Source organism: Phoxinus phoxinus, assembly GCF_949152265.1.
Source record: "Phoxinus phoxinus genome assembly, chromosome: 7".
In the NCBI taxonomy this organism is placed as follows: Eukaryota; Metazoa; Chordata; class Actinopteri; order Cypriniformes; family Leuciscidae; genus Phoxinus; species Phoxinus phoxinus.
In genome coordinates, this window is record NC_136882.1 from 1,294,995 (window position 1) to 1,314,752 (window position 19,758).

At 51.6% G+C, this 19,758-nt stretch overlaps 1 protein-coding gene across 2 annotated transcripts; it reads left to right on the plus strand.

The window, feature by feature from the left end:
- The first annotated feature begins 1,451 nt into the window (after nt 1-1,451).
- Nucleotides 1,452-19,137, plus strand: LOC307002147 (uncharacterized protein). Of its 2 annotated transcripts, none has more exons than XM_079619452.1 (3): nt 1,452-2,521; nt 3,584-3,698; nt 16,856-19,137. In XM_079619452.1, the coding sequence occupies exon 3, from the start codon at nt 16,867-16,869 to the stop codon at nt 17,893-17,895; it is 1,029 nt and encodes a 342-aa protein (XP_079475578.1). In that variant the 5' UTR covers nt 1,452-2,521; nt 3,584-3,698; nt 16,856-16,866; the 3' UTR covers nt 17,896-19,137. The 2 variants fall into 2 exon arrangements, with proteins under 2 accessions (XP_079475578.1, XP_079475577.1); XM_079619451.1 differs by lacking the exon at nt 1,452-2,521 and adding an exon at nt 2,850-2,962 and having other exon boundaries at nt 16,856-19,136.
- The last annotated feature ends 621 nt before the right edge of the window (nt 19,138-19,758 follow it).

Here is a 19,758-nt window from a genome sequence, read left to right on the forward strand (position 1 = left end):
ATGATTAACAAATGAATGCCATGTGTTCTTTGTCTGTATCTTAAGTTTCCGGGCTGGGAGAGGGGTGAGGGTAGTCATAAAGTTTCTTTGTTCCTTCTTGTGTAAACAGTGGGGGACAGTGGGGGTAAGAGATAGCGTTTATACAGTTACTGGCCAACCCCTCCTCCCTCTCTCACTCCTGTCTGCAGCTGGCCTGCAAGGTTGGATGGGGGCTTCTTGCAAGAATAAAATATATTTTCTTTTAAAGACAAAATAATCTTGATGTTTCTTATGCCTGGGATGCTGTGTTTAAGTATTGTTTTTTGCCACAACAATGCCAACCCCAATGCACCTTTTTCATTATCTACATGTATATTAAAATCACCAACAATTAGTACTTTATCTGCAGCCAATACTAATTCTGATAGAAAGTCCACAAATTCTTTGATAAAGTCTGTATGGTGCCCTGGTGGCCTGTATACAGTAGCCTGCACAAATCTCAAACGTGATTCATCATTGACACTAGATATTGTTATATTAAGCACCAACACTTCAAAATAATTATTTTAAACTAGATTTCTTAGTAATTTTGAAAATATTACTATAAATTACAGCAACACCTCCTCCTTTGCGTTTCAGACGAGGTTCATGTTTATAACCGTAATCTTGTGGGGTTGACTCATTTAAAGCAATGTAATCGTTTGGTTTTAGCCAGGTTTCTGTTAAACACAGCACATCTAGGTTATAATCTGTAATCTTATCATTAACTATTAGCGCTTTTGAAGTAAGAGATCGAATATTCAGCAACCCAAGCTTTATCATTTGCTCATCCGTATTATATCTGGTTTTATTTGTTGAACATCAATTACATTTTTAACCTTAGATGGGTTTGGAAGTTTTTGTGTTTCCTAATTCGGGGAACAGACACAGTCTCTATGTGATGATATCTACTGTAGGTGAAAGAGTCTCTGTGTGGTGATATCTAGGTGAAAGAGTCTCTATATGATGATATCTACTGTAGGTGAAAGAGTCTCTATGTGATGATATCTACTGTAGGTGAAAGAGTCTCTATATGATGATATCTACTGTAGGTGAAAGAGTCTCTATGTGATGATATCTACTGTAGGTGAAAGAGTCTCTATATGATGATATCTACTGTAGGTGAAAGAGTCTCTATGTGATGATATCTACTGTAGGTGAAAGAGTCTCTATATGATGATATCTAGGTGAAAGAGTCTCTATATGATGATATCTACTGTAGGTGAAAGAGTCTCTATTGTGATGATATCTACTGTAGGTGAAAGAGTCTCTATGTGATGATATGCTTGGACTAGCAGCAACTGTAGAACAGATATAAAGGCTAGGAGAATCAGAACAAGGCAGGACAAGCGTCAGTCTGCGTGTAGAACGAGAGCGCAAGTGGTTTTTTCTTAATATTCAGTTCTCTTGTTGTTTAGTGTATTATTTTCCAGAAAGTAGGGCTATTTTCGATTCTGTGGTTACTTGTACATTTTACCTTCACACAAATCTGTATTTTAATTAGACGCGTGACTACTTTATATAACAGCCGCGTCTGAGAAGTGGGCTATTGCAGTTTAAATTTTATAGCACTTAAGTGTAGCTGTTCATAGAGGCAGTTTCGATTTTCTCCCATTTTCAGATTATTTGATTTGCCTGTGCTAATTGCCTGGAATAGCAGCTGTCCTCACTCAGGCGTTTGAAAGCACTATATTTCTGTAGTGTGCGTGCTGTCGCGGAAGCGTCAGCGGAAGCGTTCAGCTCTCCTCGTGTGAAGACCGACTCGGGTAAAGACCATCGACTCTACCTGCGCGACTCCACCGAGCAAGGACACCGACAAGGCACTTAACTATCCTATTCTCCCTCTTCCTTTCACACTGGTATAGTATTTCCCTACTAAATATGTGCTTTCAATACATTCCTGTTGTCTCTCGACGACGCTCTCCCATCACGCACAGAAGGCAGCGCAATACTGCTAATCTGCGTCCCATTCTCCCATCCTCTCACACACCTCTCTCTATTTCTATGGGTCTATGGAACTGTCAGTCAGCAGTCAACAAAGCTGACTTCATTCCAGCCTTTGCATCTCACTCTACTCTTAATATTTTAGGCTTAACTGAGACCTGGATTCGTCCAGAAGACTCAGCAACCCCGACTGCTCTCTCTAACAACCTCTCCTTCTCTCACACTCCTCGCCAGTCTGGGAGGGGTGGGGGCACAGGTCTTCTCATTTCTAACAATTGGAATTACTCAACTCTCTCCTCTCTCTGCAATAACTACTCGTTTGAATATCATGCTATTACACTTACAACTCCCATTAAGATCCATATTGTAGTCATATATCGCCCCCCAGGTCAACTGGGAAGCTTTGTAGAGGAGCTGGATGTGCTGCTGTCTTCTTTCCCTGAGGATGGCACCCCACTTGTAGTCTTCGGTGATTTCAACATTCATCTAGAGAAGCCGCATGCAACAGACTTCATCTCTCTCCTAGCCTCATTCGATCTCAAACGGCTCATCACCTCAGGTACTCACAAATCAGGCAACCAACTGGACCTGGTTTACACACGCAACTGCATCACAGACAACATTTTGGTGAAACCTCTCCATGTTTCTGATCATTTCCTCATCACTTTCAATCTACAACTCTCTACCCATGCTCCACGAAACCCCCTACCAGCTACTTTCAGACGAAACCTGCGCTTACTCTCTCCCTCCCATCTCTCCTCTGCTGTGTCATCTTCTCTTCCCTCACACTCACAATTCTCATCTCTGGATGTTAATACCGCAACAGACACTTTATGCTCCACTTTAACTTCTTCTTTAGACAATATCTGCCCTATCTCCTCCAGGCCAGCAAGCACTACTCCCTCTAACCCCTGGTTATCTGAGGTTCTTCGTGAACACCGGACTAAACTCAGGGCAACAGAGAGGAAATGGCGCAAATCAAAAGACACAACTGACCTTAGTATGTATCAATCTCTGCTCTCTTCCTTTTCTGTTGATGTTCATGCTGCAAAATCTTCTTATTTTCACAACAAGATCAACAGCACCGCTAACACACGAACTCTTTTCAAGACATTCAACTCTCTCCTCTGTCCACCTCCACCACCACCCACCTCCTCTTTAACTGCTGATGATCTTGCTAACTTCTTCACCAACAAAACAACAACTATCAGCAGTCAGTTCTCAGCTCCACACACACAGGAACCCAGTCCAACCCCTCCCAATCCGAAACACCTTCTCTCCTCCTTCTCTTCACTAACCGAGGAAGAAGTATCTAAACTTCTCCTCTCCAGTCACCCTACCACCTGTCCTCTAGATCCCATCCCCTCACACCTTCTACAAGCCATCTCTCCCACACTTCTCCCAGCACTCACACACATCATCAACTCATCCCTCCACACTGGCACTTTTCCTACAGCATTCAAGCAGGCTCGGGTAACTCCACTGCTTAAGAAACCCACATTAAACACATCACTCTTAGAGAATTACAGACCTGTCTCTCTCCAACCATTCATTGCGAAAACACTTGAACGAGTTGCCTTCAACCAAGTAACATCCTTCCTCTCTCTGACCAACCAACTAGACGTAAACCAATCTGGCTTCAAGAAAGGGCATTCAACCGAGACTGCATTGCTGTCAGTCACAGAAGCCCTACGGATCGCAAAAGCTGAAAATCAACGAACACCACTAACCACTCGGTGAGTTGCACAGTTTTGTAAACGAACATTATTGGCTGTTTTAATGACATTTTCGGACATGCCCATTGACTCCAATGTTAAATGGGTCCATGGCCAATTCTATTATAGTCAAAAACTCGAGAGAGGAACCATTGTCAAAAAAATGTTGTCCACCACTCTTGTTCATCCAAAACAAACTACAATATAGACTCAAGGTGTTAAATACCGGAATTATCCTTTAATAACAATATATTGAAACGTCTGTTTATCCATAGGCTACTCCCTTAAAGGAGTCCAGACATTAGAAAAATATCAGTCTACACATGGATTTTATATTTAATATGAGGGAAATAGACATGCATGCATGCGTGACACAAAAAAATCTTTAACTTTTAGGAGGCAAAATATTGTTTAGTAATTCTATGAATTACACTGCGCAATCAAAAGTAATACTAGTAATACTAAATATAGCAGACAATAGATAGCAATCACGACACGGAGGCGCCGGCGCGTGAACCGGAGCGCGTCTCATAAATTAACCGAAACTCAGCGTATAAGGTAGCCTACTCCACAGACCTGAAAAATAGGCTATATCTATATTGAAATGTCTACTTTTAAACAGAACAATTCAAAACTAAAGGAAACAGACTGCTCTCTGCTTATGTAATCCGTAGCCTATGAAATGTGCATTCTCTCTGGCGCATTCACTACTGTGAAGATCGCGAGTCAGCATCGTCAACTTCATCTTTATTAATAAACAATTAAAATGTCTCCTTGCTATATTTGACATATTCATAAACAATCATTGCTTTTGCCGGTTCTTTGTGACAGCTTTAAGGTGCTTTCGTCGCCGCCACCCTTACATGTTACATGATTGCGTCACCACCGCTTCAAAAACATGATTGCGTGATGAAAACATGATGAAAAACATGAAAAATACCACCTAAACATCGCCTAACTGCTTAGAAAGAAAACACAGAACAAATAAAGTAGCCTAATGCGCATACATCCATCTCACGAATGTAGGCTACAGTCTTCTTCATGCCATCTTCACCCATTAGCTGCTTGCCAGCGTGAGCACAGAGGCTGAAATCATGCCTCACTCCTGTAAAAAATTTAGCCTATCGCTATACAAATATATCAGACGCTGCCATTTAGTCTTTATTTACAACTGGACACACCACACACGGCTATTGACTGACCATGAACGGGTAACTTAGCCTACTTGCATTTTTCATTCGTTAATGTCTCTTTTTTTACAATTAAAACTAAAAGTGTGTTGTAACACAAGCGTTACTGAACATGTAACGAGTAAAATATTACTGAAAATTGATTAGTAATGCCTTACACTACTGCGTTACAGCAAAAAGTAATATGTTACTGTAATGCATTACTTTTGTAACGCGTTACTCTAACACTGACCTTGACTAATTGCCAGTTTAACAAAATATTGGATATAAAAAAAATCATACTTGCTTGTATGTTTGTAAAATATGAGAGTGTTTGGGGTTTGCTTTACATCAAGTCATTAAGCTTGTTAACCATTTGGCAGACTCCAGTCAGGGATGTGTTTCCCGTACAACGCCTTAACTCGCTGCTTCACTACGCATCGTTGAAGAAACCAACTAGCTAGTCACGACTGTTTCCCAAAACCAGAATGTCGCAAATTGGTCGTTCAACGCACGTGGAGGAGTAATAACTACTTTTTAATACATCTGTTGAGATCAAATTAATGCTATAAATTACGGACATGGCATCTGAAGACTATTTATAATTTTTCTCAGTTATTTTTCTCTATTTCCAGATTCAATCATAGGCTCGTTCTTGCGCACTAGAGCTCGATCACACATGCACTCTTCAAAAACAGTGCTTTAAATATCTTAACAAACTAAAAGACGTAAATGACATTTGTATATATTCTAAATAAAAAACACAGATTGCACTGAATGTCAGCTTGCTTATTTTGCTCAAGATAAGGATTTATTGAGTCCACATGTCATGCAAACTAGAAACTCTGCTTCTAACCACAAGTCGAGATATGTCACTACAAACACACAACTTTGCGATGCTGGGGTGCATTTCCCGTACAACTATACAGCTCGCTGCTTTACTACTGTCACGGTGTGGGTTTTGTTCCTTGTTGTCTGTCATGTGATTCCCTGTTTGCCATGTGTCTTGTTAATTGTCTGATCATTGTTCCCATGTGTTTCTGATTAGCCACACCCTCTTGTTATATTGTTTAGCTTGTTTGTCTGTGTATTTATACCTCTGTGTTTCAGTTGTTGGTTGTCGGTCGTTGTTTGCTGTAGCTGTTCCTTGTTCCTTGTTCCTTGTTCCTTGTTCCTTGTTCCTTGTTCCTTGTTCCTTGTTCCGTTCTGTTCTGAGTTAAATAAAGTAGTGCGTGCATGTGGATTCGCTCTCCGCTTCGTCCTTGCCGAATCGTAACAACTACCATAGTACGATGCATCGTTGGAGAAATCAACAAGCTAGTCACGACTGTTTCCCGAAACCGTATGTTGCAAAGTATCGTTCAACCACGTTGGTTTATGATGTCTCGCACGTGGTGGACTAATAACTTATTTAAATTAATCTGTTTGAGATCGAATTAACGCTATATTTTGTCATATAAGTTACAGACATGGCATCTGAAGACCATTTCTAATTTTTCTCAGATATTTTGCTTTAGTACCAGACTCAATATTTGGCTCGTTCTTACATAGTAGAGCACGTTCGCACATGCGCAGTCTTCAAAAACGGTGCTTTAAATCTCTTGACAAACTAAAAGACGTAAATTACATTTGTATGTATTCTAAATAAATAACACGGGTTGTACTGAATGTCATCTTGCTTATTTTGCTAAAGATAAGGATGTATTCAGTCTATATCTCATGTAAACTAGAAACTCTGCTTCTAACCACAGCTCGAGAGCTGTCGTTCCAACCACACAAGTTTGCGATGCTGTTTGCGAACGTTCGTTGGAACGATGGTTTCAGGAAACACCAAATCGTTGAACTATGCTGATAACGACGGAACTTGCGACCATAGTTGGCTAACGATGCTTTCGGGAAACCCCAGACTGATTGTATTGCTCTTATATGTAAAACACATCAGAAAGTTTCTATAAAAAGTTCCTTAGAAAGCTGTTTACGATATTATTGTCTTTATTCGTAATTAGAATATGAAAAGCTATCTGTTGTTTGTATTCATCATGTCTATTGCAATTAAAAGAACACGTCACCGTTTTTTGAAATAGGGGTTATTCAACGCTCTAGCGAGTGAGTGATTATTCCACTCACTCGCTGTCCTCCGCCTCGGCCCCACTCACTCACTCTCCTCTGCCTCAGCCCCACTCACTCACTGTCCTCCTCGGCCCCACTCACTCACTGTCCTCCTCCTCGGCCCCACTCACTCACTGTCCTCCTCCTCGGCCCCACTCACTCACTGTCCTCCTCCTCGGCCCCACTCACTCACTGTCCTCCTCCTCGGCCCCACTCACTCACTGTCCTCCTCCTCGGCCCCACTCACTCACTCTCCTCTGCCTCGGCCCCACTAACTCACTCTCCTCCTCGGCCCCACTCACTCACTGTCCTCCTCCTCGGCCCCACTCACTCGCTGACCTCCGCCTCGACCCCACTCACTCACTGTCCTCTGCCTCGGCCCCACTCACTCGCTGTCCTCCGCCTCGGCCCCACTCACTCACTGTCCTCTGCCTCGACCACACTCACTCACTGTCCTCTGCCTCGACCACACTCACTCACTGTCCTCCGCCTCGGCCCCACTCACTCACTGTCCTCCGCCTCGGCCACACTCACTCACTGTCCTCCTCCTCGGCCCCACTCACTCGCTGTGCTCCGCCTCGGACCCACTCACTCGCTGTCCTCCTCCTCGGCCACACTCACTCACTGTCCTCCGCCTCGGCCCCACTCACTCACTGTCCTCCGCCTCGGCCCCACTCACTCACTCTCCTCTGCCTCAGCCCCACTCACTCACTGTCCTCCTCGGCCCCACTCACTCACTGTCCTCCTCCTCGGCCCCACTCACTCACTGTCCTCCTCCTCGGCCCCACTCACTCACTGTCCTCCTCCTCGGCCCCACTCACTCACTGTCCTCCTCCTCGGCCCCACTCACTCACTGTCCTCCTCCTCGGCCCCACTCACTCACTCTCCTCTGCCTCGGCCCCACTAACTCACTCTCCTCCTCGGCCCCACTCACTCACTGTCCTCCTCCTCGGCCCCACTCACTCGCTGTCCTCCGCCTCGACCCCACTCACTCACTGTCCTCTGCCTCGGCCCCACTCACTCGCTGTCCTCCGCCTCGGCCCCACTCACTCACTGTCCTCTGCCTCGACCACACTCACTCACTGTCCTCTGCCTCGACCACACTCACTCACTGTCCTCCGCCTCGGCCCCACTCACTCACTGTCCTCCGCCTCGGCCACACTCACTCACTGTCCTCCTCCTCGGCCCCACTCACTCGCTGTGCTCCGCCTCGGACCCACTCACTCGCTGTCCTCCTCCTCGGCCACACTCACTCACTGTCCTCCGCCTCGGCCCCACTCACTCACTGTCCTCCGCCTCGACCCCACTCACTCGCTGTCCTCCGCCTCGGACCCACTCACTCACTGTCCTCCTCCTCGGCCCCACTCACTCGCTGTGCTCCGCCTCGGACCCACTCACTCGCTGTCCTCCTCCTCGGCCACACTCACTCACTGTCCTCCGCCTCGGCCCCACTCACTCACTGTCCTCCGCCTCGACCCCACTCACTCGCTGTCCTCCGCCTCGGCCCCACTCACTCACTCTCCTCTGCCTCGGCCCCACTCACTCACTCTCCTCCGCCTCGGCCCCACTCACTCACTCTCCTCTGCCTCGGCCCCACTCACTCACTCTCCTCTGCCTCGGCCCCACTCACTCACTCTCCTCTGCCTCGGCCACACTCACTCACTGTCCTCCTCCTCGGCCCCACTCACTCGCTGTGCTCCGCCTCGGACCCACTCACTCGCTGTCCTCCTCCTCGGCCACACTCACTCACTGTCCTCCGCCTCGGCCCCACTCACTCACTGTCCTCCGCCTCGACCCCACTCACTCGCTGTCCTCCGCCTCGGACCCACTCACTCACTGTCCTCCTCCTCGGCCCCACTCACTCGCTGTGCTCCGCCTCGGACCCACTCACTCGCTGTCCTCCTCCTCGGCCACACTCACTCACTGTCCTCCGCCTCGGCCCCACTCACTCACTGTCCTCCGCCTCGACCCCACTCACTCGCTGTCCTCCGCCTCGGCCCCACTCACTCACTCTCCTCTGCCTCGGCCCCACTCACTCACTCTCCTCCGCCTCGGCCCCACTCACTCACTCTCCTCTGCCTCGGCCCCACTCACTCACTCTCCTCTGCCTCGGCCCCACTCACTCACTCTCCTCTGCCTCGGCCCCACTCACTCACTCTCCTCTGCCTCGGCCCCACTCACTCACTCTCCTCTGCCTCGGCCCCACTCACTCACTCTCCTCCTCCTCGGCCCCAATCACTCACTGTCCTCCGCCTCGGCCCCACTCACTCACTGTCCTCCGCCTCGGCCACACTCACTCGCTGTCCTCCTCCTCGGCCCCACTCACTCACTGTCCTCCGCCTCGGCCACACTCACTCACTGTCCTCCGCCTCGACCCCACTCACTCACTGTCCTCCGCCTCGGCCCCACTCACTCACTGTCCTTCGCCTCGGCCACACTCACTCACTGTCCTCCTCCTCGGCCCCACTCACTCGCTGTCCTCCGCCTCGGACCCACTCACTCGCTGTCCTCCGCCTCGGCCCCACTCACTCACTGTCCTCCGCCTCGGCCCCACTCACTCGCTGTGCTCCGCCTCGGACCCACTCACTCGCTGTGCTCCGCCTCGGCCACACTCACTCGCTGTCCTCCGCCTCGGCCCCACTCACTCGCTGTGCTCCGCCTCGGCCCCACTCACTCACTGTCCTCCTCCTCGGCCCCACTCACTCACTGTCCTCCTCCTCGGCCCCACTCACTCACTGTCCTCCTCCTCGGCCCCACTCACTCACTGTCCTCCTCCTCGGCCCCACTCACTCACTCTCCTCTGCCTCGGCCCCACTCACTCACTCTCCTCCTCGGCCCCACTCACTCACTGTCCTCCTCCTCGGCCCCACTCACTCGCTGTCCTCCGCCTCGACCCCACTCACTCACTGTCCTCTGCCTCGGCCCCACTCACTCGCTGTCCTCCGCCTCGGCCCCACTCACTCACTGTCCTCTGCCTCGACCACACTCACTCACTGTCCTCCGCCTCGGCCCCACTCACTCACTGTCCTCCGCCTCGGCCACACTCACTCACTGTCCTCCTCCTCGGCCCCACTCACTCGCTGTCCTCCGCCTCGGACCCACTCACTCACTGTCCTCCTCCTCGGCCCCACTCACTCGCTGTGCTCCGCCTCGGACCCACTCACTCGCTGTCCTCCTCCTCGGCCACACTCACTCACTGTCCTCCGCCTCGGCCCCACTCACTCACTGTCCTCCGCCTCGACCCCACTCACTCGCTGTCCTCCGCCTCGGCCCCATTCACTCACTGTCCTCCTCCTCGGCCCCACTCACTCACTGTCCTCCTCCTCGGCCCCACTCACTCACTGTCCTCCTCCTCGGCCCCACTCACTCACTGTCCTCCTCCTCGGCCCCACTCACTCACTCTCCTCTGCCTCGGCCCCACTAACTCACTCTCCTCCTCGGCCCCACTCACTCACTGTCCTCCTCCTCGGCCCCACTCACTCGCTGTCCTCCGCCTCGACCCCACTCACTCACTGTCCTCTGCCTCGGCCCCACTCACTCGCTGTCCTCCGCCTCGGCCCCACTCACTCACTGTCCTCTGCCTCGACCACACTCACTCACTGTCCTCCGCCTCGGCCCCACTCACTCACTGTCCTCCGCCTCGGCCACACTCACTCACTGTCCTCCTCCTCGGCCCCACTCACTCGCTGTCCTCCGCCTCGGACCCACTCACTCACTGTCCTCCTCCTCGGCCCCACTCACTCGCTGTGCTCCGCCTCGGACCCACTCACTCGCTGTCCTCCTCCTCGGCCACACTCACTCACTGTCCTCCGCCTCGGCCCCACTCACTCACTGTCCTCCGCCTCGACCCCACTCACTCGCTGTCCTCCGCCTCGGCCCCACTCACTCACTCTCCTCTGCCTCGGCCCCACTCACTCACTCTCCTCCGCCTCGGCCCCACTCACTCACTCTCCTCTGCCTCGGCCCCACTCACTCACTCTCCTCTGCCTCGGCCCCACTCACTCACTCTCCTCTGCCTCGGCCCCACTCACTCACTCTCCTCTGCCTCGGCCCCACTCACTCACTCTCCTCTGCCCCACTCACTCACTCTCCTCCTCCTCGGCCCCAATCACTCACTGTCCTCCGCCTCGGCCCCACTCACTCACTGTCCTCCGCCTCGGCCACACTCACTCGCTGTCCTCCTCCTCGGCCCCACTCACTCACTGTCCTCCGCCTCGGCCACACTCACTCACTGTCCTCCGCCTCGACCCCACTCACTCACTGTCCTCCGCCTCGGCCCCACTCACTCACTGTCCTTCGCCTCGGCCACACTCACTCACTGTCCTCCTCCTCGGCCCCACTCACTCGCTGTCCTCCGCCTCGGACCCACTCACTCGCTGTCCTCCGCCTCGGCCCCACTCACTCACTGTCCTCCGCCTCGGCCCCACTCACTCGCTGTGCTCCGCCTCGGACCCACCCACTCGCTGTGCTCCGCCTCGGCCACACTCACTCGCTGTCCTCCGCCTCGGCCCCACTCACTCGCTGTGCTCCGCCTCGGCCCCACTCACTCACTGTCCTCCTCCTCGGCCCCACTCACTCACTGTCCTCCTCCTCGGCCCCACTCACTCACTGTCCTCCTCCTCGGCCCCACTCACTCACTGTCCTCCTCCTCGGCCCCACTCACTCACTGTCCTCCTCCTCGGCCCCACTCACTCACTCTCCTCTGCCTCGGCCCCACTCACTCACTCTCCTCCTCGGCCCCACTCACTCACTGTCCTCCTCCTCGGCCCCACTCACTCGCTGTCCTCCGCCTCGACCCCACTCACTCACTGTCCTCTGCCTCGGCCCCACTCACTCGCTGTCCTCCGCCTCGGCCCCACTCACTCACTGTCCTCTGCCTCGACCACACTCACTCACTGTCCTCCGCCTCGGCCCCACTCACTCACTGTCCTCCGCCTCGGCCACACTCACTCACTGTCCTCCTCCTCGGCCCCACTCACTCGCTGTCCTCCGCCTCGGACCCACTCACTCACTGTCCTCCTCCTCGGCCCCACTCACTCGCTGTGCTCCACCTCGGACCCACTCACTCGCTGTCCTCCTCCTCGGCCACACTCACTCACTGTCCTCCGCCTCGGCCCCACTCACTCACTGTCCTCCGCCTCGACCCCACTCACTCGCTGTCCTCCGCCTCGGCCCCACTCACTCACTCTCCTCCGCCTCGGCCCCACTCACTCACTCTCCTCCGCCTCGGCCCCACTCACTCACTCTCCTCTGCCTCGGCCCCACTCACTCACTCTCCTCTGCCTCGGCCCCACTCACTCACTCTCCTCTGCCTCGGCCCCACTCACTCACTCTCCTCTGCCTCGGCCCCACTCACTCACTCTCCTCCTCCTCGGCCCCAATCACTCACTGTCCTCCGCCTCGGCCCCACTCACTCACTGTCCTCCGCCTCGGCCACACTCACTCGCTGTCCTCCTCCTCGGCCCCACTCACTCACTGTCCTCCGCCTCGGCCACACTCACTCACTGTCCTCCGCCTCGACCCCACTCACTCACTGTCCTCCGCCTCGGCCCCACTCACTCACTGTCCTTCGCCTCGGCCACACTCACTCACTGTCCTCCTCCTCGGCCCCACTCACTCGCTGTCCTCCGCCTCGGACCCACTCACTCGCTGTCCTCCGCCTCGGCCCCACTCACTCACTGTCCTCCGCCTCGGCCCCACTCACTCGCTGTGCTCCGCCTCGGACCCACTCACTCGCTGTGCTCCGCCTCGGCCACACTCACTCGCTGTCCTCCGCCTCGGCCCCACTCACTCGCTGTGCTCCGCCTCGGCCCCACTCACTCACTGTCCTCCGCCTCGGCCACACTCACTCACTGTCCTCCGCCTCGGCCCCACTCACTCACTCTCCTCTGCCTCGGCCCCACTCACTCACTGTCCTCCGCCTCGGCCCCACTCACTCACTGTCCTCCACCTCGACCCCACTCACTCGCTGTCCTCCGCCTCGGCCCCACTCACTCACTCTCCTCTGCCTCGGCCCCACTCACTCACTCTCCTCCGCCTCGGCCCCACTCACTCACTCTCCTCTGCCTCGGCCCCACTCACTCACTCTCCTCTGCCTCGGCCCCACTCACTCACTCTCCTCTGCCTCGGCCACACTCACTCACTCGCTGTCCTCCGCCTCGGCCCCACTCACTCGCTGTCCTCCGCCTCGGCCCCACTCACTCACTGTCCTCCGCCTCGGCCCCACTCACTCACTCTCCTCCGCCTCGGCCCCACTCACTCACTCTCCTCTGCCTCGGCCCCACTCACTCACTCTCCTCTGCCTCGGCCCCACTCACTCACTCTCCTCTGCCTCGGCCACACTCACTCACTCGCTGTCCTCCGCCTCGGCCCCACTCACTCGCTGTCCTCCGCCTCGGCCCCACTCACTCACTCTCCTCTGCCTCGGCCACACTCACTCACTCTCCTCTGCCTCGGCCCCACTCACTCACTCTCCTCTGCCTCGGCCCCACTCACTCACTCTCCTCTGCCTCGGCCCCACTCACTCACTCTCCTCTGCCTCTGCCCCACTCACTCGCTGTCCTCTGCCTCGGCCCCACTCACTCACTGTCCTCCGCCTCGGCCCCACTCACTCACTCTCCTCTGCCTCGGCCCCACTCACTCGCTGTCCTCTGCCTCGGCCCCACTCACTCACTGTCCTCTGCCTCGGCCCCACTCACTCGCTGTGCTCCACCTCGGACCCACTCACTCACTGTCCTCCGCCTCGGCCCCACTCACTCACTGTCCTCCGCCTCGGCCCCACTCACTCACTCTCCTCTGCCTCGGCCACACTCACTCACTGTCCTCCGCCTCGGCCCCACTCACTCACTGTCCTCCGCCTCGGCCCCACTCACTCACTCTCCTCTGCCTCGGCCACACTCACTCACTCTCCTCTGCCTCGGCCACACTCACTCACCTCTGCCTCGGCCCCACTCACTCACTGTCTTCCGCCTCGGCCCCACTCACTCACTCTCCTCTGCCTCGGCCACACTCACTCACTCTCCTCTGCCTCGGCCACACTCACTCACTGTCCACCGCCTCGGCCACACTCACTCACTGTCCTCCGCCTCGGCCACACTCACTCACTGTCCTCCTCCTCGGCCACACTCACTCACTGTCCTCTGCCTCGGCCACACTCACTCACTGTCCTCCGCCTCGGCCCCACTCACTCACTGTCCTCCGCCTCGGCCCCACTCACTCACTGTCCTCCTCCTCGGCCACACTCACTCGCTGTCCTCCTCCTCGGCCACACTCACTCACTGTCCTCCTCCTCGGCCCCACTCACTCGCTGTCCTCCGCCTCGGCCACACTCACTCACTGTCCTCCGCCTCGGCCACACTCACTCACTGTGCTCCGCCTCGGCCCCACTCACTCACTGTCCTCCGCCTCGGCCCCACTCACTCACTGTCCTCCGCCTCGGCCACACTCACTCACTGTCCTCCGCCTCGGCCCCACTCACTCACTGTCCTCCGCCTCGACCCCACTCACTCGCTGTCCTCCGCCTCGGCCCCACTCACTCACTCTCCTCTGCCTCGGCCCCACTCACTCACTCTCCTCCGCCTCGGCCCCACTCACTCACTCTCCTCCGCCTCGGCTCCACTCACTCACTGTCCTCCTCCTGGGCCCCACTCACTCACTGTCCTCCTCCTCGGCCCCACTCACTCACTGTCCTCCGCCTCGGCCCCACTCACTCACTGTCCTCCGCCTCGGCCCCACTCACTCGCTGTCCTCCGCCTCGGCCCCACTCACTCGCTGTCCTCGGCCCCACTCACTCGCTGTCCTCGGCCCCACTCACTCGCTGTCCTCCGCCTCGGCCTCGCTGTCCTCCGCCTCGGCCCCACTCACTCACTGTCCTCCGCCTCGGCCCCACTCACTCACTGTCCTCCGCCTCGGCCCCACTCACTCACTGTCCTCCGCCTCGGCCCCACTCACTCACTGTCCTCCGCCTCGGCCACACTCACTCACTGTCCTCCGCCTCGGCCCCACTCACTCGCTGTCCTCCGCCTCGGCCCCACTCACTCGCTGTCCTCCGCCTCGGCCCCACTCACTCGCTGTCCTCGGCCCCACTCACTCGCTGTCCTCCGCCTCGGCCTCGCTGTCCTCCGCCTCAGATAATAAATGGAAACGAAAAACAGGTGCATGACGTAATCAAACAATGAGTATCCATGGAAACAAATGCCAACACTGGAAACAGATCAGGAAACACTGAAAAACCATTAATTTTCTGAAAATTATTTTTTTTATTTTTTAGTCCTCAAGTTCAAAAGGGGCATTTTTCCACAAAAAGTGCTTCTTCTGCTAGATGATTAAACGCATTGAAATAAAAGCTGAGGATTATATCATAAGCTAGCTTAAATTATTCCTCCCTTGTATATAAAGCTGTTTTGGTAATCAGTGAGCTCAATCTATGGAAGGACTTAATTAACCTCATTCATTTGGTGTGGAGATTGAATGTTTGCTTTATCCATCCATCCATCTTCTTCCGCTTATCCGGGGCCTGGTCGCGGGGGCAGCAATCTAGAAATTCTGTCCATAAATATTATGAACAGAACCGGCGACAAAAGGCAGCCCTGCCAGCGTCCAACATGCACCGGGAACAAGTCTGACTTACTGCCGGCAATGCGAACCAAGCTCCTGCTCCGGTCGTATAGGGACCGGACAGCCCTTAGCAAAGGACCCCGGACCCCATACTCCCGGTGCACCCTCCACAGGCCGCATCGAGGGACACAGTCGAATGCCTTCTCCAAATCCACAAAGCACATGTGGATTGGTTGGGCAAACTCCCATGAACCCTCCAGCACCCTAGAGAGGGTATAGAGCTGGTCCAGTGTTCCACGGCCGGGACGAAAACCGCACTGTTCCTCCTGAATCCGAGGTTCTACTATCGGCCGTAATCTCCTCTCCAGTACCCTGGCATAGACTTTCCCGGGGAGGCTGAGAAGTGTGATCCCCCTGTAGTTGGAACACACTCTCCGGTCCCCCTTCTTAAAAAGAGGGACCACCACCCCAGTCTGCCATCCCAGAGGTACTGTCCCCGACCGCCACGCGATGCTGCAGAGACGTGTCAGCCAAGACAGCCCCGCAACATCCAGAGACTTGAGGTACTCAGGGCGGATCTCATCCACTCCTGGTGCCTTGCCACCGAGGAGTTTCTTGACTACCTCGGTGACTTCAGCTTGGGAGATGGACGAGTCAACCTCTGGGCCCTCAGCCTCTGCTTCCTCAATGGAAGACATGACGGCGGGATTGAGGAGATCCTCAAAGTATTCCTTCCACCGTCTGACAACATCCCCAGTTGAGGTCAACAGCTGCTCCACTGTAGACAGCGTTGGTGGGGCACTGCTTCCCTCTCCTGAGGCGCCGGACGGTTTGCCAGAATCTCTTCGAGGCCAGCCGGTAGTCCGGCATGTTTGCTTTATAATAATAATAATAATACATTATATTTGTAACTTTATATTACAAATTTATATTATTTATATACTTTATACTTTATATTTAAGCAAAGTCCCAAAGTGCTACAATTAAAAATCAAGAGAAAGACCGCATTTAGAAGCATCCACAGTCCTCAGATGGTCAGGGAGAACATTCCACAGACTGGGAGTGGCTGAACAGAAAGCCCAATCTCCCTTAGTATGTAGCTTAGTCCTGGGAGGTTTCAGGAGATTAGATGAAACTGAACAGAGGGAACGTGTGGAAGTTTGTGGGATGAGGAGTTCCTTGAGGTAAGGGGGGGAGTTACCATAAATGCCCTGGTGTGTGAGGAGCGAGACCTTGTGCTCAATCCTGAGAGAGACAGGAAGCCAGTGGAGTGATTTGAGGATGGGAGTGATTTGCACACTCTCATAAATACGACCTGTGACCTTAAATTATTCTGTGTTGCAGGTTCAGGCACAATGAACGGCATTATTCCCAGGAGCAAAGCAAAAGGCACTGACATCTGTGGAGCGAATGGCTACTATTATATAATCCGCTCTGATCTCGGCTGCTATATGCAGATACGTAGTATCGATAGAGGTTCAGAAATCTCTATTTGGAGTCTGCACCCTGCCTGCCAAAATGGAGACCATTACATTGGTAGTAGAGATGGATACATTAACATCATCAAGGGCAATTCCTATCGCAGAGTCAAGAACCTGACGACAGACAGCGATGCTGAAGTTCACAGTCTTCCTCCCAACTGCCGAGGGGGAGACCACTACATCGCAAACATTGAATATTTTTACATCATCTTCCAAGAAAAAGGCACTTATCGGAGAACAGCAAACATGAATGAAGACTCGGATGGTGTAGAATACAACCTGGATCCCGACTGCAGAAACGGCCTCTATTACTGGGGGAACTCAAACGACTGCTTCTTCCTCAAGCCAGCCTCAGAGTGGGGATATGAGTTCTCCGGTATCGACTTCAGAAATGATAAGCGCACTGGTGTCTATTCTGTTCATCCTGATGTTCTTAACTTCCTTCCTGGTGGGCTGGCAGTAACTAAAGGCCCAACCTTTGGCATGTGGGAGAATATTAAAACTATAACTAATGACAGCAATACACCAGTGAAATGGCAAAAGAAAATCAATAAAAAGGTTGGATACAATAAGGAGAAGATGTCCCAGATGACACACGACTGGAAGATATCCGCGTCAGTCACAGCTGAAACTGGAGATCTTGCAGGGTTAATTGCGAAGGTGCAGTTCTCCTTTTCTGCAGAATATGGAGGTTCACACGTCAGCACTGAAAAAGAAAGCTGGAACGAAGTGACTGAAGAGGAAGAACTACTCACATTTGAGCTGAAGCCAAACGAGTCTGTATATCTGTGGCAGTACAAACTGGGTCTCGGTCATGAACCAGTGTTGTTCTGCCGTGATTTAAAGATTGATGATGTGCCAAACCCTCCGACTGAAGTCCCGCTGCCACCCGCTCAGTCATGAAAACATCACAATTATTTAACTCCAAGGATAATCAATTGCTATAGTTAAATATCTTAATTATAACTTCTCAAGCAATTATTTATATATCTGCATGCTTTGCTTAAAATGAGGCTTGACATGTAACTGTCAATGTAACTGCAATTATCACAACACTATCCATTATGGTATTATTGAAACTTTGTTTTTATGATTAAGAGAAACAGACAGAATCCTACTTTAAATCTCATGAAATTCCTTCTTAAAATCTGACACATGTAACCCACTGCAAATCTTTCAATATTGTGGCTAAATCAGTCTTTGGGAAAGTTTTACTAGAAAAAAATGCATGCTTAGTCTATATTATTGTAGATGTAGTCATATATGTTGCCATAGCGCAACTGATGTCGACTGAGGTGTTTGATTCACAAGTATAAAAAGCGCTGCATTCTGTACTCATACATTTGGCGTATACATGTAGGCTTACAATAAAGCTGGAACTGCTTTTAAAATCTTGTTTTTTTCATTGCCATTCTGTTTCTTTAACCCTTTAACGTGCATTGTAACCGTGCGGTTGACCTTTTTTCGCGGTCAAATTCCTGTAATTAAAACTCGCCAAACCCCATTTTTAGCTGTTTGTTCTTCCTCTCACTGAATCGAATGTGTAATGGCAATGATATCCACTGGGTGGCAATGTTGTAATAAAATATTTGTTGCTGAGACGAGCTGAATCTGAACCGGAAGTGTATTGTCGTGATCTCTCCTCAAGCAATGGCTGCCATTGACGCTAAAATTTAAGGTAAGATATTTTTTTGGTTGGATTTCATGTTCTAGACTTCCTAATGATTATATTGTTGTTGAATGGAAGAAACGTGATGATAAGATGTATCTCTCTGTTACCTCAGAAAAGTTGTGTGACCGCTCGGTTGAGTTGCCCAGTTAGGGTAAACTGAACTGGACGCTAGCTAAATTAGCACAGCAACGCGATCGTGACACAGAATAATACACCCTGCGGGATCATACGGCCTATTTCTTTGCTAGACTATATGTATTTTACCCTTATTTATACGGCCTGTGGTTTTACCTTCAGATTCTAAATTTAACACTGTTTACTCTTTAGGCTACATATTACGTCCATTAGTCTTACTCATTATTTCTGCAATAGCCATCATAGCTGAGGCTTATTGACTAACACTACGTTATGCATTGAATAGCTACAACTACAGCTGTCTAGATGGGTATAAACATTACATTTTCTGTTCAATATTCTGACAAACATAAGATAATGAGACTAATTTAATTGATGGTTGGACATTTTTGGCTTTATTTAGCACAGTAAACTTACCTTATCAGTCACACTTCAACATTTTCAGTCTCTTGTTATGTAATTTCATGGTTGTGTGTTATCCGATTTGTCATGCATAGTACACAGAGTATTTATTAGCATGTGCAATTTTTTCTTAACAAATTAAAATAAATCACAATGTGCCTGTATGTTGGGAGAACAGTTTATCAATATGACAATTGTGCATTTATTATGGATAGATGTACCTGATGCACTGATTACTCAAGGCACAGTTTGCGACCCTACACTGTACAGTAATGTTTATTATGTTCCATCTTTTTCAGACATAATGGACTGCCGTACATTTTATGGACCCCCCAGATCTACCTCTAACACTATTGCACTGTTACGCATACACACACCCTTACTTGATATTATTACTACATTCATTTTTATATGAAAAAAAAGATTTACAAGTTGCATTTTAGTATTTTGATCAATTTCACATTTAGAGTAATTCAAGGATGAGAAGTTGTTTGAACAGAAAACTGTTCTTTGTTACGTATCACCTATCAAATCAAAAGATATGTGCTATATTTCTA

What these genes read in the sequence shown, in the direction of transcription:
- LOC307002147 (XM_079619452.1), top strand. Translation starts at nt 16,867, where the DNA reads ATGAACGGCATTATTCCCAGGAGCAAAGCAAAAGGCACTGACATCTGT.